The sequence below is a fragment of the Scleropages formosus genome, chromosome 13 (assembly GCF_900964775.1).
Source record: "Scleropages formosus chromosome 13, fSclFor1.1, whole genome shotgun sequence".
NCBI lineage: Eukaryota > Metazoa > Chordata > Actinopteri > Osteoglossiformes > Osteoglossidae > Scleropages > Scleropages formosus.
The window spans coordinates 28,971,729-28,990,005 of record NC_041818.1 but is presented as its reverse complement, the minus strand read 5'-3'; the positions used below and the strand labels follow the sequence as shown (position 1 = coordinate 28,990,005).

The following is an 18,277-nucleotide window of genomic DNA, read 5'->3' as shown; positions in this document are numbered from 1 at the left end:
TAGTGAGCCCAGTTTGAAGGGGGGCACAGGCTCAAGGTGTTCTCCCCGTAACTGGACCACACTCACATGGCCCACATTAACAAGCGGTCCTGCTTCTACCCTCCACCCTCTGAGTAACGCAAGTCCGTCCCCAGCCAGCTCATCCCCGGAGACAAACGGCTGCGTCTGTGGGGCCCCCAGTCCTTCGAACCGCTCCCATTAACTGAGCCATAACTGAAGTGGAAAGAGACGCTTGAGGGTGTGAGAAATGTAAACGTAAAGCAAGTGACCCCGCACTAGGTGTGTCCCACGGTGACCGCAGCGAAAACAAAAACATCCACTGAGAATTCGACCACACATCTCCTTTATATAAAACAGCCAATAGTTAACACAGCAAAACTTTCACCACAGTCTCTTTTCTTTTTCTCTCTCTCTCACACACACACACGCTTCACACAAGAGTCAAAGGGCTGCACCCAAAACCGAGGAATTCCAGCACTTCTCCCACCACAAGGAGGTGCTCGCGATGCCTCGGAACCACGCCGGAGCTCTCTGGGGGGGGTCCCCTCGGACTCAGTCCACGCAGCGGGCTGTTTGCGTGGTCATAGTGTGACGGGCGTCCTCACGGGGCTACGCGCTCAGGAGGCTCTCGGATTCCACCTCGATGGAGACGACGTGGTGCCCGGGGATCATGGCCAGGCCCAGGACCCTCGGCTCCCCCTGCGAGAACGAATCTGGGGGAGGGAGGGATAAACGTACGCCGTCGTTGAAGAAATCGCGTCGAGACGGCGTCGCCGAGGCGTCCGCCGCACTCGCCGCGCTACCTGAGGGCTTGAGGAACTCCTGAGCCGAACCCAGGATGACGTTGCAGTCGCGGTCGGTGCAGAGGAAGAGCCCCACCAGCGTGCGGCCATCTGTCATGCGCACCCTCATGCTCTTGTTCAGCAGGTTCTCCAGCTTCAGACGAGCCAGCGAGGTGGACGGCGCCTCCGCCTGTTCACACGTGACACGTCGTTGAACGGTCACCAGGCAGCCGTAGGATCCGAGTGACCGCCCCCTCCCCCCCCAACCCCATCCTCTTTCTGAGAGATTGAACGAGATTCCAGGCGCTCATGCACCGGCGTTGGCCCTGCTTGAGTCTGGCCAGTGCAGAGTGTGAACCCTCCTTATTGCTAGCCTAGGCAGGTAGGCTACACCTGCTGTGTACCCTAGTAATTTTACACCGTTGGGTCCTAACCCTAGACCTGCTACGCCTAGGCTAGTACTGCTGTACCTATTTTACACCGCTGTCCGCCTCTACCTCTGTAGCCCCATCGGCCGCCCTAATCAGCTACACTGCTGCAATGAACACACACCCCACCTTCACTACACACGTAGTATACTTACTACTCAGTCCAGTGGACCAGTGTAACTAACCGTGGTACTGTGTGTGTGTGTGTGTGTGTGTGTGTGTGTACGTACACGCGCCGCCTTGGGAGCCACTCGACAGAGCGAGTCGCTCTTCTGCGCTGTTCTCTGGGGCTCGTTGGTCCCTCCGCCTGCAACCCAGCGCCCTCCTTCGGGACTCCTACCTCCGTGTGCGGAGCTGTTCCGTTCTCTTCTGTGGGCGACGCCATGTCTCGTCTAGTCTCCTTCCCTCCGCCCGAGTCACGGACGTTCTTCGCAGCCGGAAGTGGGTGCGGAAGTTGTACTGCTGCGTCATGGTACTTGTATTTCTTTTTGAGCCTCGTAGCTCTGTGCCCTCGGGGCGGTGCTGTTGCATTATGGGACTTGTAGTACGTTTTTAATTTGCGCGATTTTTATTTTTAGCAACTTGCACTTTACAGCCAAGTGAGTGTCGCGGAGGGAAATATATCTGAGTGAATCACGTTAAATATACGTCATGTACTCAGCACTCGGAAGTGTCTCCTCAATTGTGGATCACGATACTGGTTGCCACAGCAACGGTGGGTCTGTTTGTTTACAGCGACAGAAGACGCGCGCGCGCTGCACGAGCGCGTTTGTAAACCTCCCATAGGTTTTATTTGAAAAAGACTGGGGTTTCAGTACACGTCCGTTTACTCTGTCCTAAGTAAGAGCTATATAATGCAGCGCCCAAAATATTTCACACCCAAGGAAGTGTCGGAGCACAACACCCTGGAGGACCTGTGGGTGTCCTTCCTGGGCAAAGTGTGTGATCTGAGCCCCCTGGCCACTCAGTACAAAGGTGGGCTTGTGAGCGGCTTCCTCTTATGTTGTTATGCTGCTTTGTTGCTTTGTACAAACGAGCTGAATGCTGATGTTTTTAAGCTGATTGTTTGGGTTCAATTGTTTTCACATGACATCTTTGGAAAAACAACATGTACATTTAGCTGATGCTTTTCTGCAAAGCAACTTACAATGTTAAGGTTACAATTATTTACCCATTTATACAGCTGGGTGATTTTACTGGAGCAACTGAGGATAAGTATGTTGCTCAAGGGTACTACAGCCAGAGGGGGGGCTCGAACCTGTGACTTTAGGGTCCAAAGGTAGTCACACTAACCACTACCCTACCAGCATAAAAGTGTCATGTCCTTCTTACTTGTTGTACTGTTTGTAAAGGACTTTGTTTTGAAATTCTAGTTTTGTCTCGCTGTCCGAAACCCTTTGTCCTTCAGGTGATGTGCTAATAAGGCCAATTGTCGAGTGCGCTGGAAAGGACATCAGTCACTGGTTTTGCCCCAGAACAAAAGACGTAAGTCGCGAGTGACACTTTGTCCTCCGTCTAACCTGTCAGCGTAACTGCAAGTGTAGTGCAGAAACCCCGGGGTCGAGCCATGCTTGTTCCCTCAGATTCGCACCCATGTGGATCAGCTCACTTGCTGCGTGAAGTACTTCACTCCAAGGGGGCGCTTTGTTCACATCCCCCCTCCCTGCCCTCGAACCGACTGGGCCAACGACTTTGAGACGCCCTGGTGGAGGGATCGCCGCTACGAGGTGGGGCTGCTGTCCTCCAAGACGCGCTGGATCCGCATCGTCAACACTCTGACGGCACAGAAGCAAATCCTGGAGGTGAGCCAGCTCCCCCCCGCGGGAGCTCTTCGCCCACTTGTCAAGGGGACACAACGGGAGCTGCGCATCCTTTCAGCTTGGGGTCCTGTCCTAAACAGGCTCGCATATTGCGCCCGCCCGCGCACGCACGAGCACGCACGGAAACACCACCTTCAGGATTTCACTGAGGAGGAGAAAGATGCCTTTTTCTCTCTTGTTTTATCTTGACAAAATCCCTTCGTCTGAATATGCAAGTGAAGCTGTAGAGAGGCGTGCGTATTCAGCCCCCCACGGTGCGAGAGCATGCCCCTCCCCCCGTCCTATCTGGCTCCGGCAGTCCTCTCACGAGCCAGTTGCTCTCACTCCAGTGCCTGCTGGCAGATACCCTAGTTGCATCTGGCTTCAAGTCACCTCCACGCTCCAGATGCCACATGAATCCGAGCAGGTCCTGCTTCTGGCCAAGTGAAACACCTGTGGAGGGGGGAGCAGCACCTGCAGCCCTCACTCGGGCAGAGCGGCGGGACGAGCGCGGTTTCCCCCCAGATTCCCCTGTCTGCAAAAGCAGAGCGGCGAGAAGCAGTCGGCGTTCCGCCGGCGCTCTTCGCTCCCGGCCCGCCGGTGCCGTCTGGGACGAGCCGCCGCAGCCGCTGTGCTCTGACAACATGTCGCTGACCCCGTCCTCTGGCTCTGCCTTCTGTCTCGTCTGGGTGGGCCTGGCTTCAGCGCTCTCCATATGTTTTCTCCATGGATGTGCTGTTACTCAGGTCCTTTGAGGTCCTTCAGCCCTTTTGCAGTGCCAGAATCCCCCTGAGAGCGTTTTACTGCTGAGAATATATTTATGCTCCTGTTATAATTAATAACAATTACAAAAGGAATATATTATGATTAAAAACATGTACTCTGTTTTTATTTATTGTTTGTTCATGCAAAGTAGCTAATTATAGTGTGTAAAAACTCTCTAATTAGATATGTAGTTTCCGGCCCAGCGCAATCGTGCCACGAACAAAGATATCTAATTGTGCCGCATCAGCAAATTTCCAACTGTGCGGGGAAAAGAAAATGTACGAAATGAAAAATATCAGTGACGAGGTTATAAGTAAAGCTGGGAAATGAATGGTGCCGTTGTAATCCTGCAGGTGTGTTCTGAAGAAACCCTGGATGAAATCCTGCTGCGCTATTTGAAGTACAACTCTCACGCCGCGAGCTACACCTGGAAGTTCGAAGGGTTCAACCTGGACATGAGCAGGACTCTGGGCGACAACGGCATCATCAGTGAGCATGAGGATGAGGATGAGGAACTCTACAGCAGCCACGTGGACCAGGACCTCTTCATCCCATCCATCTGCCTGTACTTCAATGATGATCTCACAGAGTTTTGAAGCCTGAGTGGAGAAGCACGTGGACACAGTGCGTGAGTGCGTTTGTGTGCCGACAGAGACACGGCGCACTAGTCTAGCTGAACCCTAGAAATTCGGTGTCTGCCTCATGTTTCACGCAGTCAGTTTGTCTTTGTCGGCGTCATCCTGTGCACATTTTTTTATTCCCACGCTCGTTTTTTCTTGTGTCTTATGCTGGCCGGCGGACCAGTGGGAAAACGGACCTTTCGTAGCACCGGTGGACTTGGGGAAGGTTCTCTCACACCATCACAGATGCATGTTCTGTTCCACGTCTCACAGTGTGACAGCGGAGGAGTCGAGGAAAGACTGTTCATGTCAGCTCTGGAGTTCGTGGTCTTGCGTGAGCAAAACCCGTACCGGAAGCACCCACCACCACCACCCAAATAAGTCAGGCGGGAACCGAAGGCGAACCCGGAACACAGCGGCACGCACGTTCGCGATGCGGAAGCGCACGTGGCAGATGTACGTACACCGTACGCCACCTCCATGCCACACCGTACACCACCTCGTACCACAGTTCTTGGAGACGGTCGGAACGGCAGGAAGGGCCACATGGCAAGGTGTGAAGGCAAAGCTCCGCCCACCCGCCACCAGACTTTATACACTTGGCGAAACTGCAGTGCAGACAAAGAACACATGTGCAATAACACACAGAGAAATAAACGAGACTGATGACAAAACTGCGGAATAATAATGAGCAGATAATAATGACCCGTTGCCATGGTAATCGGTCATGTGGATCTCTGCCACCCACCCTCTTTTTCCCTCAACTGCTCTCCTCCCCCCGCTGTGCCGCCTCGCGTGTCAGTGTTCGTTCTGCCGGAGACTCTTCATTCTCCCAACTTCTTGCGTTCCCTTCATTTGTCCTCGCGCCGCAGACAAAGCTCGAAATAAATGTTAATGGAACTGCGCGAGGAGGTTTCGCACGACCTGCGGGGAGGAGCGAGTGACTGACTGCGGCGTCTCGCGCTCTGCAGCACGCGATCCTTACAGCTCTACACTTATGTTGAGAGGTGTTCAAATAAAAACCGTTCTTGTTGAACCCCCGCAGCTTGAGCTTGTCTCTGTATTGCTTTGATCCTCCATGTTTCACATGTTTCCTTTTCTTTCTGAACACCAAAGCTGAATGTTGTCAACTTTTGCTCAGCTGCAAATAACCCTGGCAGGTGATGAGCAGTTGACGGCAAAGCCTTTCTCTCTCAACTTTCTATTTCTGTCCCATTTGCGCTGATCACGGTGCCAAGGGACAGCCGCCGGTCGTGGTCCTGGTTCTGGTCCTGGTTCTGGTGTGGGAGGGAAACGGGCCGCTGCGCTCCTCCTCTCCTTTGTGCGATTAACTAGTTAATTCTGAAGAGAGACAATCTGATGTAAGTGTGGGCATGGCCGCTGCAGAACTCTCCAGCCCCCCCCAATAATTTCATAGTGCGGCGGCGGGGGCCTTTAAGAATATTTAGGAAGCCATATTTGTGAAATTAGAGCTGCTCTGCAGTGCGGGCCGGCGGCTCCCGCGAAATTGTGGCACAAAAAGCAGTGAGGGGGCAGGAAAAGGGCGCTGAGATAGAGGAGCGCGAGGGCGACTCGGTGGCAGCGCGCGGGCAGCGGCGAACGCGCAACAATGTAACCGATGCGGGGCTCGACGGCGCGCGCCCCGTAACAATGTAACAATGTGACTGTTTTCGAGCGGGGAGGGCAGAGCGCGCAGGAGGAGGAGGAGGAGGAGGAGGAGGGGGGGGGGGCGTTCTGAAATAATATAGTCAGCCATTTTTTATGTAAGGGGATTTTTTCTTATTGGGGGGGGTTGTTAAAAAATAAATATAAGGGCGGCCATCTTTGTTTCTCTGCCTTGTAGTGTAAAATATTCCAAAACGCCCCCCACTTTCTGAGTGCCGATTTGAATATTAAATAAATTTCATAATTCGAGGCAGATACATTTGTGGTGGTGGTGCACGGGCTCGCGGACAGGAGCGTCATGTCGTCTCCTCTGGGCGCGTGCGAGGAAGACGAGGGCATGCTGCTCAACTCCGAGGGAGGAGATTTCGATGAAGAAGAGGAGGACGCGGAGCTCGACGAGAACGCAAGCGACATTAACTCGCCGGCGGCGCCTCGAGAAACTGCAGCGCGAGCCGCGCCAGGTACGGGGCCGGGACTCGGGAGCGCGCATGCCGAACCCTCCGCACTCCGACACACACACGGTAACGCACAGTAACACACGGTAACACACACAGTAAGTAAGACACAGTTGCACACTCAGCCGCGAGGGAGAGAGAGAGCGAGAGAGAGAGAGAGAGAGGGAGACACTCTCTCACACACACACACACACACACGCACAGAGGCGCGACTCGGACCCGGGGCCCCCGTCACCGTGTCAGGAGTTCAAGTTCAAGTGGAACCGAACTCGACGCTTCTTTCGTGCCCCTTTTCCTCCGTTTATTAGTACATTAAATCACTGTAAGGTGACCCGCCGTCCGCTCCGAGCGCGAGCCCTCGCTCCACTGCCCACTGCCCACTCATTAGTCTCGTCTCAGTGCTCATTTCCACACGTCCGTGGATCAAAAAGCGCGATTTTAGGCCACATCACATGATCCCCCCCATCACACACACGTACACACACCCCTCATCCACTCATTCTGCGTGGAGTGTGTGTGTGTGCGCGCGCGCAGTGGCGGCGCGTGCTCGAGTGTGACTGCGAGGAGTGTCCCCGAGTTTGTGACACATTGCAAACTAACGTGACTCCCCTCCCCTCCCCACAGACACACGCGCACAGGGCCCAGGGTCCGAGAGCTCCGCTTCCTCCTCAATGACAACACACACGAATAAGTTGAGTAGTGAGTAAATCACACGTCGGCTTCGAGCGGGGAAACGTGTGTGTTTCGCGCTGCAAACACTGAAATAAACAGTTTACGACGTTACACCAAGTCTTATTGATGATTGACGTAACTATAAATAATTAATTATCCTAATTAGCCCAGTTGAGCGTGAACTCTCCGCAGTGTGTGTGTGTTGCAGGGACATCCACGGACAAGGTGAGACTTGGACATAAACACATTTACATACTGTATTCACATATGATATTCGGAGTGTGACACACTGGAGTTTTTGTGAACAGCGGAGCTCAAGTAAGCGATCAATACATCGAATCGATTAGTCAGTCGATCGATCAGTCATTACACACGCCCTGCAGTCTGCACACATCACGTGACATGTTGATAACGCGGGATTATCTGAGGACACGTCGAAGTCCACAGCACCACGCCTGCACGCGGTCATCAGTACGTGACCGTGACCGTGACCGCGCCTCCGCTCGTCCCCAGAGCCCTGGCGGCCTGAAGCGTGGCTCGCGATCTCGGATACGTCACTGATTCCGGAGCGCGCGCTACGCTGGACCCGATAGGAACGCCGTGACCCCCCCCAGCCGCCACGGGAGCGCGCCTGGCAAATAAAGCAATAAAATAAAAAAAAGTGCTTTTTATTATCGCATGATGGCGGCCGTGGCCGGGGCGGAGCGCGAGCTTCCCGTGTGTTTAGCGCGTGTTTCCAGTCCAGTCTCAGTGGGCTTCTTGTAGGAAGTCAAAAAAGGAATTAAAATCTGCAGAAGAGAAATAAAGTGCGGAGTGTTGTTACTTCCACCGAAATGAGACCACAGTGTGTGTACAGTTTGAATCATGTCTGTCCTGCAAACCTCACACTGTCCTGAGTGTGTCCTCACATGACATCAGTCATGTAAGTCAGTCATACTGTATTATTACTGTACTTTCATACCAGTGAGTTGTGTGTGTGAGGTGACATCACTTCCCGCTTTTCATCTATGGTGTTTATTTACTGAAGTTAATTAGCTGAGGAGATACACCAGCAAACGGTTCATGCACTCATATGTCTATCTGAGTTTCATACCCTAAACGTGTGTGATCTTTTGAAGAAGGCAGAATGATGACTGGAAAATCCCGCTCCGGCAAATAACCGTACAGGCCTGTAGGTACAAGCGGTGAACATGGTAAAGCAAGGATTAAAAGCACAGAAATGTGTTTCCAGTGAAATGTGGAATGTGGACCGAACTGAGCTGATGGGATGGAGTTCCACATGAGCAGGAGCAGGAGCAAGAGCTTCGCACGTATTGGAGACGAAAGTTTGCATCATTTCATACGCTCTTCATACAGAAAAGTGAGAAATGATTTCCAGCCGGTCGCTGTGTTGTCTTTACCGCGTTAGAGCCCATGTTTTTTAGCACCGGTGCGTTACCGTGTTTCGGCCGTGTGCGCTTGGGGGATGGGGTGTATACACTGTCATGTGAGCTGAGCACTGATGCCGTGTGCTGCACCCCCCCATCCAGATGAGTGCAATGAAGGAGGAGAGGCGTCCGACAGGGACGGAACGGCCAAAAAGAAACGGGGCCCCAAAAAGAAGAAGGAGACGAAGAAGAAGGACAAGGAGCGCGATGGGAAGTCCATCAAAGCGCGGAAACACAAGAAGCTGGTAAGCTGCTGCCACGGAGAGCACGAAAATCGGGACCCTTAGCGAGCACCTCGGTCACTTGCCATAGCACGCCTGCCTAAGGGACGTGACGGACATCACCGATGATGTCTGATGTCCTCAGTTTGTCCCAGGCGTTGCTGTGCCCCGATGCATCTCATGCGCTTTGCGAGGCTGCGTTTTGGCGGAAGGTTCGTCGTCTCTGTACCTGTCGTTTTGCATTGACCTCCGTGTGCCGTCCCCCCAGGACAGCGACGTAGACAGGGACTCGGACAGGGAGTATGGCGAGAACTCGGACAGCGGCGCCAGCGATTTCACCGCTGGCGGTAAGAAGAAAAGGAAGAAACACAAGGAGAAGAAGGAGAAGAAGACCAAGCGTAGGAAGAAGGAGGATGAGGACAGCACCCACGAAGAGACGCCCAAGGTAGTGACAGTGTCCCTTTTCCAGACATCCGAGGCTCCGCATACAGTAGCTTTTCACCCGAAATGTCCGAGGAGCCACGTGCCTGCTGAGATGGCAGAGGTCAGTGTAAATGAGCTAAGAGCCAACAGAGCCAGCAGGTGGAGCAGCCGTTCAGGACGTGGCACAGCTAGCGTTATAAATGGATCACGCCAGAAAAATGTCCATGTGCACAAAACGAGTGTGTGTTGTTGTTGTTGTGTGTCTCGTGTTTGTGAGTCCTGCCGCTCCAGCTCACAGCTCTTGCTTTCGCACTGTCGCCTAGCCAATGGAGCAGAAGACATCGGGGCAGCTGGCGCGAGACTGGGGTCTCGAGGACGTGGATCACACCTTCACCGAGGAAGACTACCGCACCCTCACCAACTACAAAGCCTTCAGCCAGTTCATGAGGTACGAAACATGATGATGCTTGGGCACCGATGTTGTTGTGGATGTGGAGTTCGGCTGCGAGCAAATCTCTGAAATTTGTGTGATGCCTCTGGATGTCAAGTTCTTGTCATTACAGCCTCTTTGTTCCAAAGAGAACGCCCAGCATTCGCAGCTTCCTTCTCCTCCACATCCTCCGTCTCTTCCGTCTCCTCTTTCTCCTCCGTGTCCTTCGTCTCCTCAGGCCCATGATTGCCAAGAAGAACCCCAAGATCCCCATGTCCAAAATGATGACTATCCTTGGTGCCAAGTGGCGAGAGTTCAGCTCCAATAACCCGTTCAAGGGTTCCTCTGCGGCTGTGGCAGCTGCCGCCGCTGCTGCCGCTGCCGCCGTCGCTGAGCAGGTCTCCGCGGCCACCGTGTCCCCCGAGCCTTTGCCCCAGCCTCCCCCTCTTCGTAAAGCCAAGACCAAAGAGGGCAAAGGTGAGCAGTCCAGTGGAAGGCCTCCTCTTCATGTCCTTCTCTTGTGCTGGCGCTGGAGAAGGCCTCAAGCAGAGATGAAGGAAGGAGGGTCTAGAGAGTGGGTGTTGAGCATAGGGGCCGAGAGAAAGGCGGCGGATCCCACGGACACTCGTGGACCCGGTTTGGGGTGGTTCCTCACGGGGTCGCTCATCACTCTATTGCTGACGTTGTGAGACGTTGTCTTCTCCTCCGTAGGTGTGTAGTGACCGGCTCCTCGTTCGAGCATGAGTTTCGAAGTACTGCGACTTTGGTGTGTGTGGTCTCCTCCGAGTCCAGAAACGAACTGTAGTCCCTCCAGAGGCTAGGGTTGGGTTAGTCGAAATGCGAACCTAATCGCCATCAAATTTATGGGGGAACTAAAGTATGCTGCCCCTCAAAGATAACTCTCACACGTCTCAGTTCTGTGAGGTGGGCCAGCGGTTACAGGACAACTCCAGCTGTTCACCTCTTACTGAATGCCCAGTTTTACATCCTGGCCCTGAGTTTGAACAGAGGTGCAGTTGAACCACACTGACTTTCTCATTGTAAGCATGGTTGCAAACCTTGACCGTTCCATCGCTCTGGCCCCTCCCCCAGGCCCGGGCTACAAGAAGCGCAGCAAGAGCCCTCGTGTTCCTGACAAGAAGAAGGCCAAGGGCAAGAAGATGGCACCTCTTCGCATCAAGCTGGGAATGCTGGGTAACAAGAGGAAGAAGAGCAGCTCGGTGAGGTTCTGCTGCACTGGTTGCTCAGCTGGGCTCGCTAACCCACGGTCGCTCTGCGCTCGTCCTTGCCGTGCTCGTCCGTTTGTGGTGTGTGTTGAGAGGGATCTGTAACCCAACCCCTGGGACCTCTGTCTTCCACCCTCAGAGCGAGGATGTGGACGAGGACGACTCCGAGCAGGAGGACTCGAGCGTCCACAGCTCCTCGGTTCGCTCCGACAGCTCCGGTCGGGTCAAGAAGAACAAGCGAGGTCGCCCAGCGAAGAAGAAGAAGAAAAGTAGGCGTCGCTCTCCAGACCCTCTCGCTTCCTCTCCTCCATGTCTGTGCACCACACAAGCTTTTTCTGTGCTCTTGCTCTGCAAGCTTTTGCTTAGGCAGCGTTCAGGAGGCTCCGAAGCGCTCAGTGAAGTCAGTAGTAACTCCTCCGGGTCTCTAGATGGCGCTGTTCTCTGGCTACTTCATGCTCCTGTCACCTTTATTCACCCCTCGGCTCTCCTGGTGCAGTGATGGGGGATGAAGAGGGCGACGGCTATGAGACGGACCACCAGGACTACTGCGAAGTGTGCCAGCAGGGTGGTGAGATCATCCTGTGCGACACTTGCCCCCGCGCATACCACCTGGTGTGTTTGGAGCCTGAGCTGGAGAGGGCACCTGAGGGCAAGTGGAGCTGCCCCCACTGTGTGAGTCATTAGTCAGGGCCCAGAAACGCCCCCCCTCCCCCAACCCCAGGGGTAACCGGCAGCACCATCAGAACTACACTGGCTCCTCAACTTATGAACTCGACTGAGGCTGAAACTCGGTTTGTAACTCATTATGTTTGTATGTTGAAAGTCAGCATTACTACTAAGTCACAGCCACTGAAAGGTTAATAATACAAATACACTGTGACACAGTCACTGGTTATTTTCTGTAATGATGTCAGATATGATTGTCATAAGTAAGACTTCTAATATTTCATAATTTTCGAGGTACATTAAACTAAACCTCATTTCAAATGATTAAAAATGAAAAATTTGGCATCCACAAACGCGACCCATGTTCTTCAGCTCGTCCTTAATTGCTGACGCTCGGCGTCACCCAGCAGCAGCTGTAAACACTGTGGCGGCGAGTTGAATGAAGGCAGTTCCACGCTCTGTTCTGTTTGCGTGAGCTTTTCCGTCCCCCGTTGGCTTGGCGTGTAAATGCAGGTTGACAACAGACGTTTAGAAAACAAAACAAACAAAACGTTTAGAAAACATCCATTTCTTTCGGAGGGGAAACACAAGTATGAAATGGGGGAAAATGTTTGTCTCCTAAGAAATGCGTAACTGGACCGTTGGCAGCGCGAGGAGCCAGTGCACGTCCAGTGTCCTGCCCTGTCACTGTTGCGTGTCTCTTTGCCAACCGTCAGGAGAAGGAAGGAATCCAGTGGGAGGCCAAGGAGGAGGACTTCGAGGACTTCGAGGAGGAGTGTGAGGACGGGGGCGTGGTCGAGCGGGGCGGCGGGGGAACGGGGGGAGAGGATGAAGACGACGACCACATGGAGTTCTGCCGAGTCTGCAAGGACGGCGGGGAGCTGCTGTGCTGCGACTCGTGCCCTTCGTCCTACCACATCCACTGCCTGAACCCGCCCCTGCCGGAGATACCCAATGGCGAGTGGCTGTGTCCCCGGTGCACGGTGAGTGGCGGCAGGGAGCGGCCAATCGGACGACTGACAGCCCGGCGTAGGCGGACGCAGGTTGTCACTTCCCCTCTTGCTCCCGCAGTGTCCGCCCATCAAAGGGAGGGTGCAGAAGATCCTCCACTGGCGTTGGGGCGAGCCCCCGCCACCAGTGCCGGTGCCCCCTGCCCCAGACGCCGACCCCCAGCAGCCCCCGCCGCCCCCCATGAAAGGCCGCCCGGAGAGGGAGTACTTCGTGAAGCTGACGGGGCAGTCGTACTGGCACTGCACCTGGGTCACGGAGCTGCAGGTGAGGGCAGCTCAACAAAGGCTGGAGTCAAGTGGAGGAAGGTGGTGCGGGGGAGGGGGGGGGCGGTGAGCGGAGCGGAGCCGGGTACGAGGAGAGCTTCGCCATGCCGGGAGCCTTTCCTCCGGCTGCTGAAGGTGTTCTTTGTCTGGCTTGTTTTCTGCTGACCCCCAACAGTGAAAGAGGTCTTGTCTTTTTGGTCCTGTTGGCTTCATCCTGTAACCCTATTAATCCTGCTCTTTTTCTTCCTCTTCCCCTTCTTCTTATCTCCTCTCCCCTTCCCTCAGCTGGAGATCTTCCACTCGGTCATGTTCCGGAATTACCAGCGCAAGATGGACATGGACGAACCGCCTCCCCTGGACTACGGCTCAGGTGGGGAGGACGACGGAGGGAAGAGCGAGAAGAGGCGCGCCAAGGACCCGCAGTATGCGGCGCTCGAGGAGAAGTTCTACCGCTATGGCATCAAGCCGGAGTGGATGATGGTCCACCGCATCATCAACCACAGGTGTGTCCGTGTGGACTCGCGGCATCGTGCGTGCGTGTGTGTGCGAGACGTCGTTCAGCGGCGATCTTGTGGACGCGAGGTGTGCTGTCACCTTGACGCCTCGAGTGCTCTCGTGTGTGACAGTGTGGACAAGAAGGGGAATTACCACTACCTGGTCAAGTGGAGGGATCTCACCTATGACCAGTGCACCTGGGAGAGAGACGACCTGGACATCCCCGAATTCAACTCCCAAAAGACCAACTACTGGAGACACAGGTGTGTGAGAGCATGACTTTGTTTCTGTGCGCGTGGCGTGGACAGTGACACGGGCCTCCGCCGTGTGTGCGGCGGCGAGCGCGTTTCCGCGTGGCGCACCTGTATCCGGACGAACGCGCGGTGCCGTGTGTTTCCGGAAGGCGCTTTTTGCCTGGTTGCCGGCAGCGTGTCTGTCTGCAGCCGGTGTCGATGACGCAGGACAAGCGCGTGACGCCGGAGAAAGGGGCCTCGGTTCGGTCTTGTTGCTCTTCTGGTGTCGATGGCGAAGGTGGGCAAAGTAGCGGGAAACAGGAGACAAGTAGCAGCTCTGCGGCGGTAGAAAATACTCGAGTGTCAACAAGTATCCGGTAGTTTAGACTGAAGAGAGGCGCTTTAACGCTCCGAAGCGCTCGTGGGGAGGGTGCCGGAGTCTGCGTTTTCAACCCCTGCTGCGTATGTCTCTTAGGGAAGTAAAGGAAGCTGCGTGGAGCTGCATTCTTAACGTTTTTCATGCACCTGTTCATCGTTTATCCGGTGACGCTAGCCGGTAAAAGTGACTGCGACTGACAGCTGACGCTGACCAGGACGTGCTGTCAAAAGGACAGGTGTGAGTAATGGCGGCCGTCCCTTCAGCGTTACCGTGTTGTTTCGGAGTCCCGTTCGGTCCTAACGCTGAGTGCGGCGCTGTACCGTATCGTCGGCGGGCCGTGCGGGTCCCCGTCGGCGCTCGGATGCGTTCCGCCGGTTCGGTTCCCTTGCACGCTCCTCTTGGGTCCCGATTCCCCTCCGCGTACTTTTTGTTTAAAGTGGCAAAGAGGCGAAAAGTCTGTGCTCTGCTGGTGCTCAAACAAAAAGAGTTGGAAATCTGTCTCTTTCTCCTAATGTAACGTACAAATTGTATTTCGCCGAGATGTACGTCGCTTTGGAGAAAAGCGTCTGTTAAATGAATAAGTGTAAAAGTAATAAATGTAAATAAAAACGCCGCATGAAAATGTAACAAAGGAAAATATGGTCATTCATAGTGCTGCGCTGTCCTCGTATCGTTGCCGCTCTGTTAGTTTTGCATCCGTATGATTAAGGTGTGAAACCGGAGGAAAAGAACGACGAAGCTCCGATGTTCATGCGTGTTCTTCACTCATCCCGATGGGTCCTATAAGAGGGTTTTCCGTGGCCTCATCGGAACGGTTGCTTTTACGGAGAGAAGGTCAAAGTACCGGATGCGAAACGTTACGACCAGAGGGTGACAGAAACGTGACGGAGTGAAATTGCTTCTCTCTCTGCGAACGTATCGAGGTTTACAAAACGCCGCTCCGAGAAGCACGGTGTTCCCGGAAGCGTTCTTGAGCGTGGTGAGAGAAGACGTGCGGCCGGTGACGAGCCCCTGCGGTCCGCGGTGATGCCGGTGCTGTGTGTCCGTGCTCTCGTAGAGACGAAGTGATGAAGGAAGACCCCGAGAAGCCCAGGAAGATGAGGAGTGTGAGGAAGGAGGAGAACGACGAGCCGCCTGGCTCTCCCGTCAACGACGTGAGTCTTGCGCACGCACGCCTCCGCTGGCCGTCTCTCTTCCGAACTCGCCTCCTTTCTCCAAAGTGTTCCCACGTAAAGTTCTCCCCTTGTCTTTGGGCTCCACCCCTCGCTCTCCTCAGCCCACGGTGAAGTACGAGGAGCAGCCGGACTTCGTCACGGTCACGGGCGGCACGCTGCACCCCTACCAGCTGGAAGGGCTCAACTGGCTGCGCTTCTCTTGGGCGCAAGGGACCGACACCATCCTGGCCGACGAGATGGGCCTGGGCAAGACCATCCAGACCATCGTCTTCCTCTACTCGCTCTTCAAGGAGGTGCTCACTGACGCTCTGTACCAACTGACAGACAACTGACGTAGTTTGTACATCGTACCTTTTCGGTGGCTGCCGCTCGCATGACCTCATGTGTTCCGCCTGGAACTTGGACTGAGAACATAGCGATTGTTGGTTGTTCCTCCCACCGCTGCACCCCCAGGGCCACACCAAGGGGCCATTCCTCGTGAGCGCCCCCCTCTCCACCATCATCAACTGGGAGCGAGAGTTCGAGATGTGGGCACCCGACTTCTACGTGGTCACCTACACGGGCGACAAGGAAAGCAGGGCCATCATCCGCGAGAACGAGCTCTCCTTCGACGACTCCGCCGTCAAGGGCGGGAAGAAGGCGTTCAAGCTGCGGGTGAGAAGAGGAAGGGAGGGTCGCAGTGAGCGGGCGACCGACCGGGAGGACGGGAGCAGCGACGCGTCATGCAGCGTTCCCTCTGCCTGCTCACGGTTTTCCTTGATCCTTTCAGAGAGAGGCTGCCATTAAGTTCCACGTGCTGCTGACCTCCTATGAGCTGGTGACCATCGATCAGACGGCCCTCAAGTCCATTGACTGGGCCTGCCTGGTGGTTGACGAAGCCCATCGCCTGAAGAACAACCAGTCCAAGGTTTGTGTGTGAATGTGTCTGTGTGTATCTGTGTGTGTCTGTGTGTGTCCGTGCTTTCCTGTACACCTCATCTCCTTTGCTCACCTTCTTCGTCTGCACATCAGTTCTTTAGGAGACTCAACGACTACAAGATCGACCATAAGCTGCTCCTGACCGGCACGCCGCTGCAGAACAACTTGGAGGAGCTCTTCCATCTGCTCAACTTCCTCACGCCCAACCGATTCAAGTAGGGAAACACGCACGCGCGCGCACGCACACACACAAATGTGGAACTGTTGTTTGGACAGTTTGCAGTCCCACGTGCCTCTCTGCATGTCTCACGCCACCTGCTGTCCTTCACCGTATCCGCAGCAACCTGGAGGGTTTCCTTGAGGAGTTTGCCGACATCTCCAAGGAGGACCAGATCAAGAAGCTGCATGACTTGCTGGGGCCGCACATGTTGCGCCGGCTGAAGGCCGACGTCTTCAAGAACATGCCGGCAAAGACGGAGCTCATCGTTCGCGTCGAGCTGAGTCCCATGCAGAAGTGAGGAGGACCTCAGACGAACGCCCGTGAAATGAGTGTGAAGCCCAGTTAGATCCTCGCTGTTCTAAACTTTCAGCGCTGCGTTGTGGGATACGGCAAATTCCAGGATTCACATTTTATTATGGATCGGATTCACCTGTACCGCCACCTAGAGGAACATCAGGGAAAACATGCAAGAATTAGTCCTGAACGCTTGCTGACGTTTCGTTTCTCTGTTCTGTTGTTTACATCTGTGCATACGTATTTTAACAACGTGAACGTGTGCTGCGCTGCCCTGGAAATGTCCTCTCTGTGTGTGTCTCCCCGTGTGTTTCGGAGCAGGAAATACTACAAGTACATCTTGACGCGGAACTTCGAGGCGTTGAACTCCAAGGGTGGGGGCAACCAGGTGTCACTGCTCAACATCATGATGGACCTCAAGAAGTGCTGCAACCACCCCTACCTGTTTCCTGTGGCAGCTGTGGTGAGCGAGGGGCACAGGTGGCGGAGGGGCTCGGGGGGCACGAGGGGGACGATGCAGGATTCGTGTCTCTCTTCTCTGTGTCGGTGTGTAACGTGCCCATGTCCTCTGTGTGCCGCAACTCAGGAGGCCCCAAAGACGGCCAGCGGGGCCTATGAGGGCACTGCGCTCGCCAAGGCCTCTGGGAAACTGCTGTTGCTGCAGAAGATGTTGAGGAAGCTGAAGGAGCAGGGTCACCGCGTGCTCATCTTCTCCCAGGTCACCGAGTGTCTCCGGATCGCATGTGTTCCATCACTGGTCTCGTCGCACTTTAACTGTGTCAGCAGTGATGCAGCCACTCTGGAGATGTTGTTGGACCACAAAGATGGACTTCATTGGCTCAGCTCCTTGCTTTTGAATTCTGCTCCAGATGACCAAGATGCTGGACCTGCTGGAGGACTTCCTGGATTTTGAGGGCTACAAGTACGAGCGCATAGACGGTGGCATCACAGGCGCCTTGCGCCAGGAAGCTATCGACAGGTTCAACGGTGAGTTGTGTGCATTTCATTTTGACTGGAAGTCTGCGGTTCATTGTAAGTGGTGGAGTGCGGAGAGTAGTTCGCTGTGATTGGTGGAGTGTGGAGAGTAGTTCGCTGTGATTGGTGGAGTATGGAGAGTAGTTCGCTGTGATTGGTGGAGTCCTATTCATTCCACTTGGTCGTGTGCAGTTTACTGATTTGGGATGTGTAGTTCATCTGACTGGTTGTGTTTAATTCATTTTGATTTCGGTGTGTGACATTCATTTTGGCTGGTGGTACGAAGTGTATCATGAAGTTACTATGTGTTACTTCTTGTTGGAGGATGTGTTGCTTGAGAAAGGTTTCTGTATGGTTTGTTAATTGGTTTGACAAAGCCATAACTTTGTATTCTCCCTCTCTCTCGTTCCTGGAACAGCTCCTGGTGCGTGCCAGTTCTGTTTCCTGCTGTCCACGCGGGCTGGAGGGCTGGGCATCAACCTGGCCACCGCCGATACCGTCATCATATTCGACTCCGACTGGAATCCCCACAACGACATCCAGGTGTCCCCCCCCCCTCCTGTGATCGTCTCCCTGCCTCTTCGTACAGATTTCATGCCTCCCACATTATCATGATCCAGAAGAAACAGAGTGCAGTCCGGTCAGAAGATGGGTGAACAGGATTCCATTCTGTGGAGATGTCAGCTCTGGTCACACCACGACAGTGACAACTTAGCGACACCAGTAGCCACTGGT

General features: G+C 54.4%; 3 protein-coding genes across 8 annotated transcripts in view; 2 read left to right on the top strand and 1 right to left on the bottom strand.

The window, feature by feature from the left end:
- Positions 1–23: 23 nt before the first annotated feature.
- naa38 (N-alpha-acetyltransferase 38, NatC auxiliary subunit) lies at positions 24–1,690 on the bottom strand. 2 transcript variants are annotated; one of them, XM_018733519.2, is made up of 3 exons: positions 1,551–1,685; positions 804–972; positions 31–713 (listed from the first exon to the last, which is right to left on the bottom strand). In XM_018733519.2, the coding sequence occupies exons 1-3, from the start codon at positions 1,593–1,595 to the stop codon at positions 610–612; spliced, it is 318 nt and encodes a 105-aa protein (XP_018589035.1). In that variant the 5' UTR covers positions 1,596–1,685; the 3' UTR covers positions 31–609. The 2 variants fall into 2 exon arrangements, with proteins under 2 accessions (XP_018589034.1, XP_018589035.1); XM_018733518.2 differs by having other exon boundaries at positions 24–972; positions 1,551–1,690.
- Positions 1,691–1,800: 110 nt separating this feature from the next.
- Positions 1,801–5,431, top strand: cyb5d1 (cytochrome b5 domain containing 1). 2 transcript variants are annotated; one of them, XM_018733517.1, is made up of 5 exons: positions 1,801–2,185; positions 2,619–2,695; positions 2,794–3,012; positions 4,128–4,398; positions 4,579–5,431. In XM_018733517.1, the coding sequence occupies exons 1-4, from the start codon at positions 2,065–2,067 to the stop codon at positions 4,368–4,370; spliced, it is 660 nt and encodes a 219-aa protein (XP_018589033.1). In that variant the 5' UTR covers positions 1,801–2,064; the 3' UTR covers positions 4,371–4,398; positions 4,579–5,431. The 2 variants fall into 2 exon arrangements, with proteins under 2 accessions (XP_018589033.1, XP_018589032.1); XM_018733516.1 differs by having other exon boundaries at positions 4,128–5,431.
- A 224-nt stretch (positions 5,432–5,655) lies between these two features.
- chd3 (chromodomain helicase DNA binding protein 3) overlaps positions 5,656–18,277 on the top strand; it is a 32,357-nt gene continuing 19,735 nt past the window's right edge. For 2 of the 4 annotated variants that reach the window (XM_029257287.1, XM_029257286.1), the window contains exons 1-22: positions 5,656–6,520; positions 8,716–8,858; positions 9,103–9,279; positions 9,581–9,705; positions 9,926–10,164; positions 10,780–10,907; positions 11,053–11,182; positions 11,410–11,585; positions 12,296–12,562; positions 12,651–12,854; positions 13,139–13,356; positions 13,480–13,611; positions 15,018–15,114; positions 15,237–15,428; positions 15,589–15,789; positions 15,905–16,042; positions 16,147–16,268; positions 16,394–16,567; positions 16,889–17,030; positions 17,154–17,285; positions 17,437–17,554; positions 17,961–18,085. In XM_029257287.1, the coding sequence (XP_029113120.1) occupies positions 6,358–6,520; positions 8,716–8,858; positions 9,103–9,279; positions 9,581–9,705; positions 9,926–10,164; positions 10,780–10,907; positions 11,053–11,182; positions 11,410–11,585; positions 12,296–12,562; positions 12,651–12,854; positions 13,139–13,356; positions 13,480–13,611; positions 15,018–15,114; positions 15,237–15,428; positions 15,589–15,789; positions 15,905–16,042; positions 16,147–16,268; positions 16,394–16,567; positions 16,889–17,030; positions 17,154–17,285; positions 17,437–17,554; positions 17,961–18,085 (3,543 nt within the window). In that variant the 5' untranslated portion in view covers positions 5,656–6,357. The remainder of the gene's footprint in view (positions 6,521–8,715; positions 8,859–9,102; positions 9,280–9,580; positions 9,706–9,925; positions 10,165–10,779; positions 10,908–11,052; positions 11,183–11,409; positions 11,586–12,295; positions 12,563–12,650; positions 12,855–13,138; positions 13,357–13,479; positions 13,612–15,017; positions 15,115–15,236; positions 15,429–15,588; positions 15,790–15,904; positions 16,043–16,146; positions 16,269–16,393; positions 16,568–16,888; positions 17,031–17,153; positions 17,286–17,436; positions 17,555–17,960; positions 18,086–18,277) is intronic. The other 2 variants (XM_029257289.1, XM_029257288.1) reach the window with 1 other exon arrangement.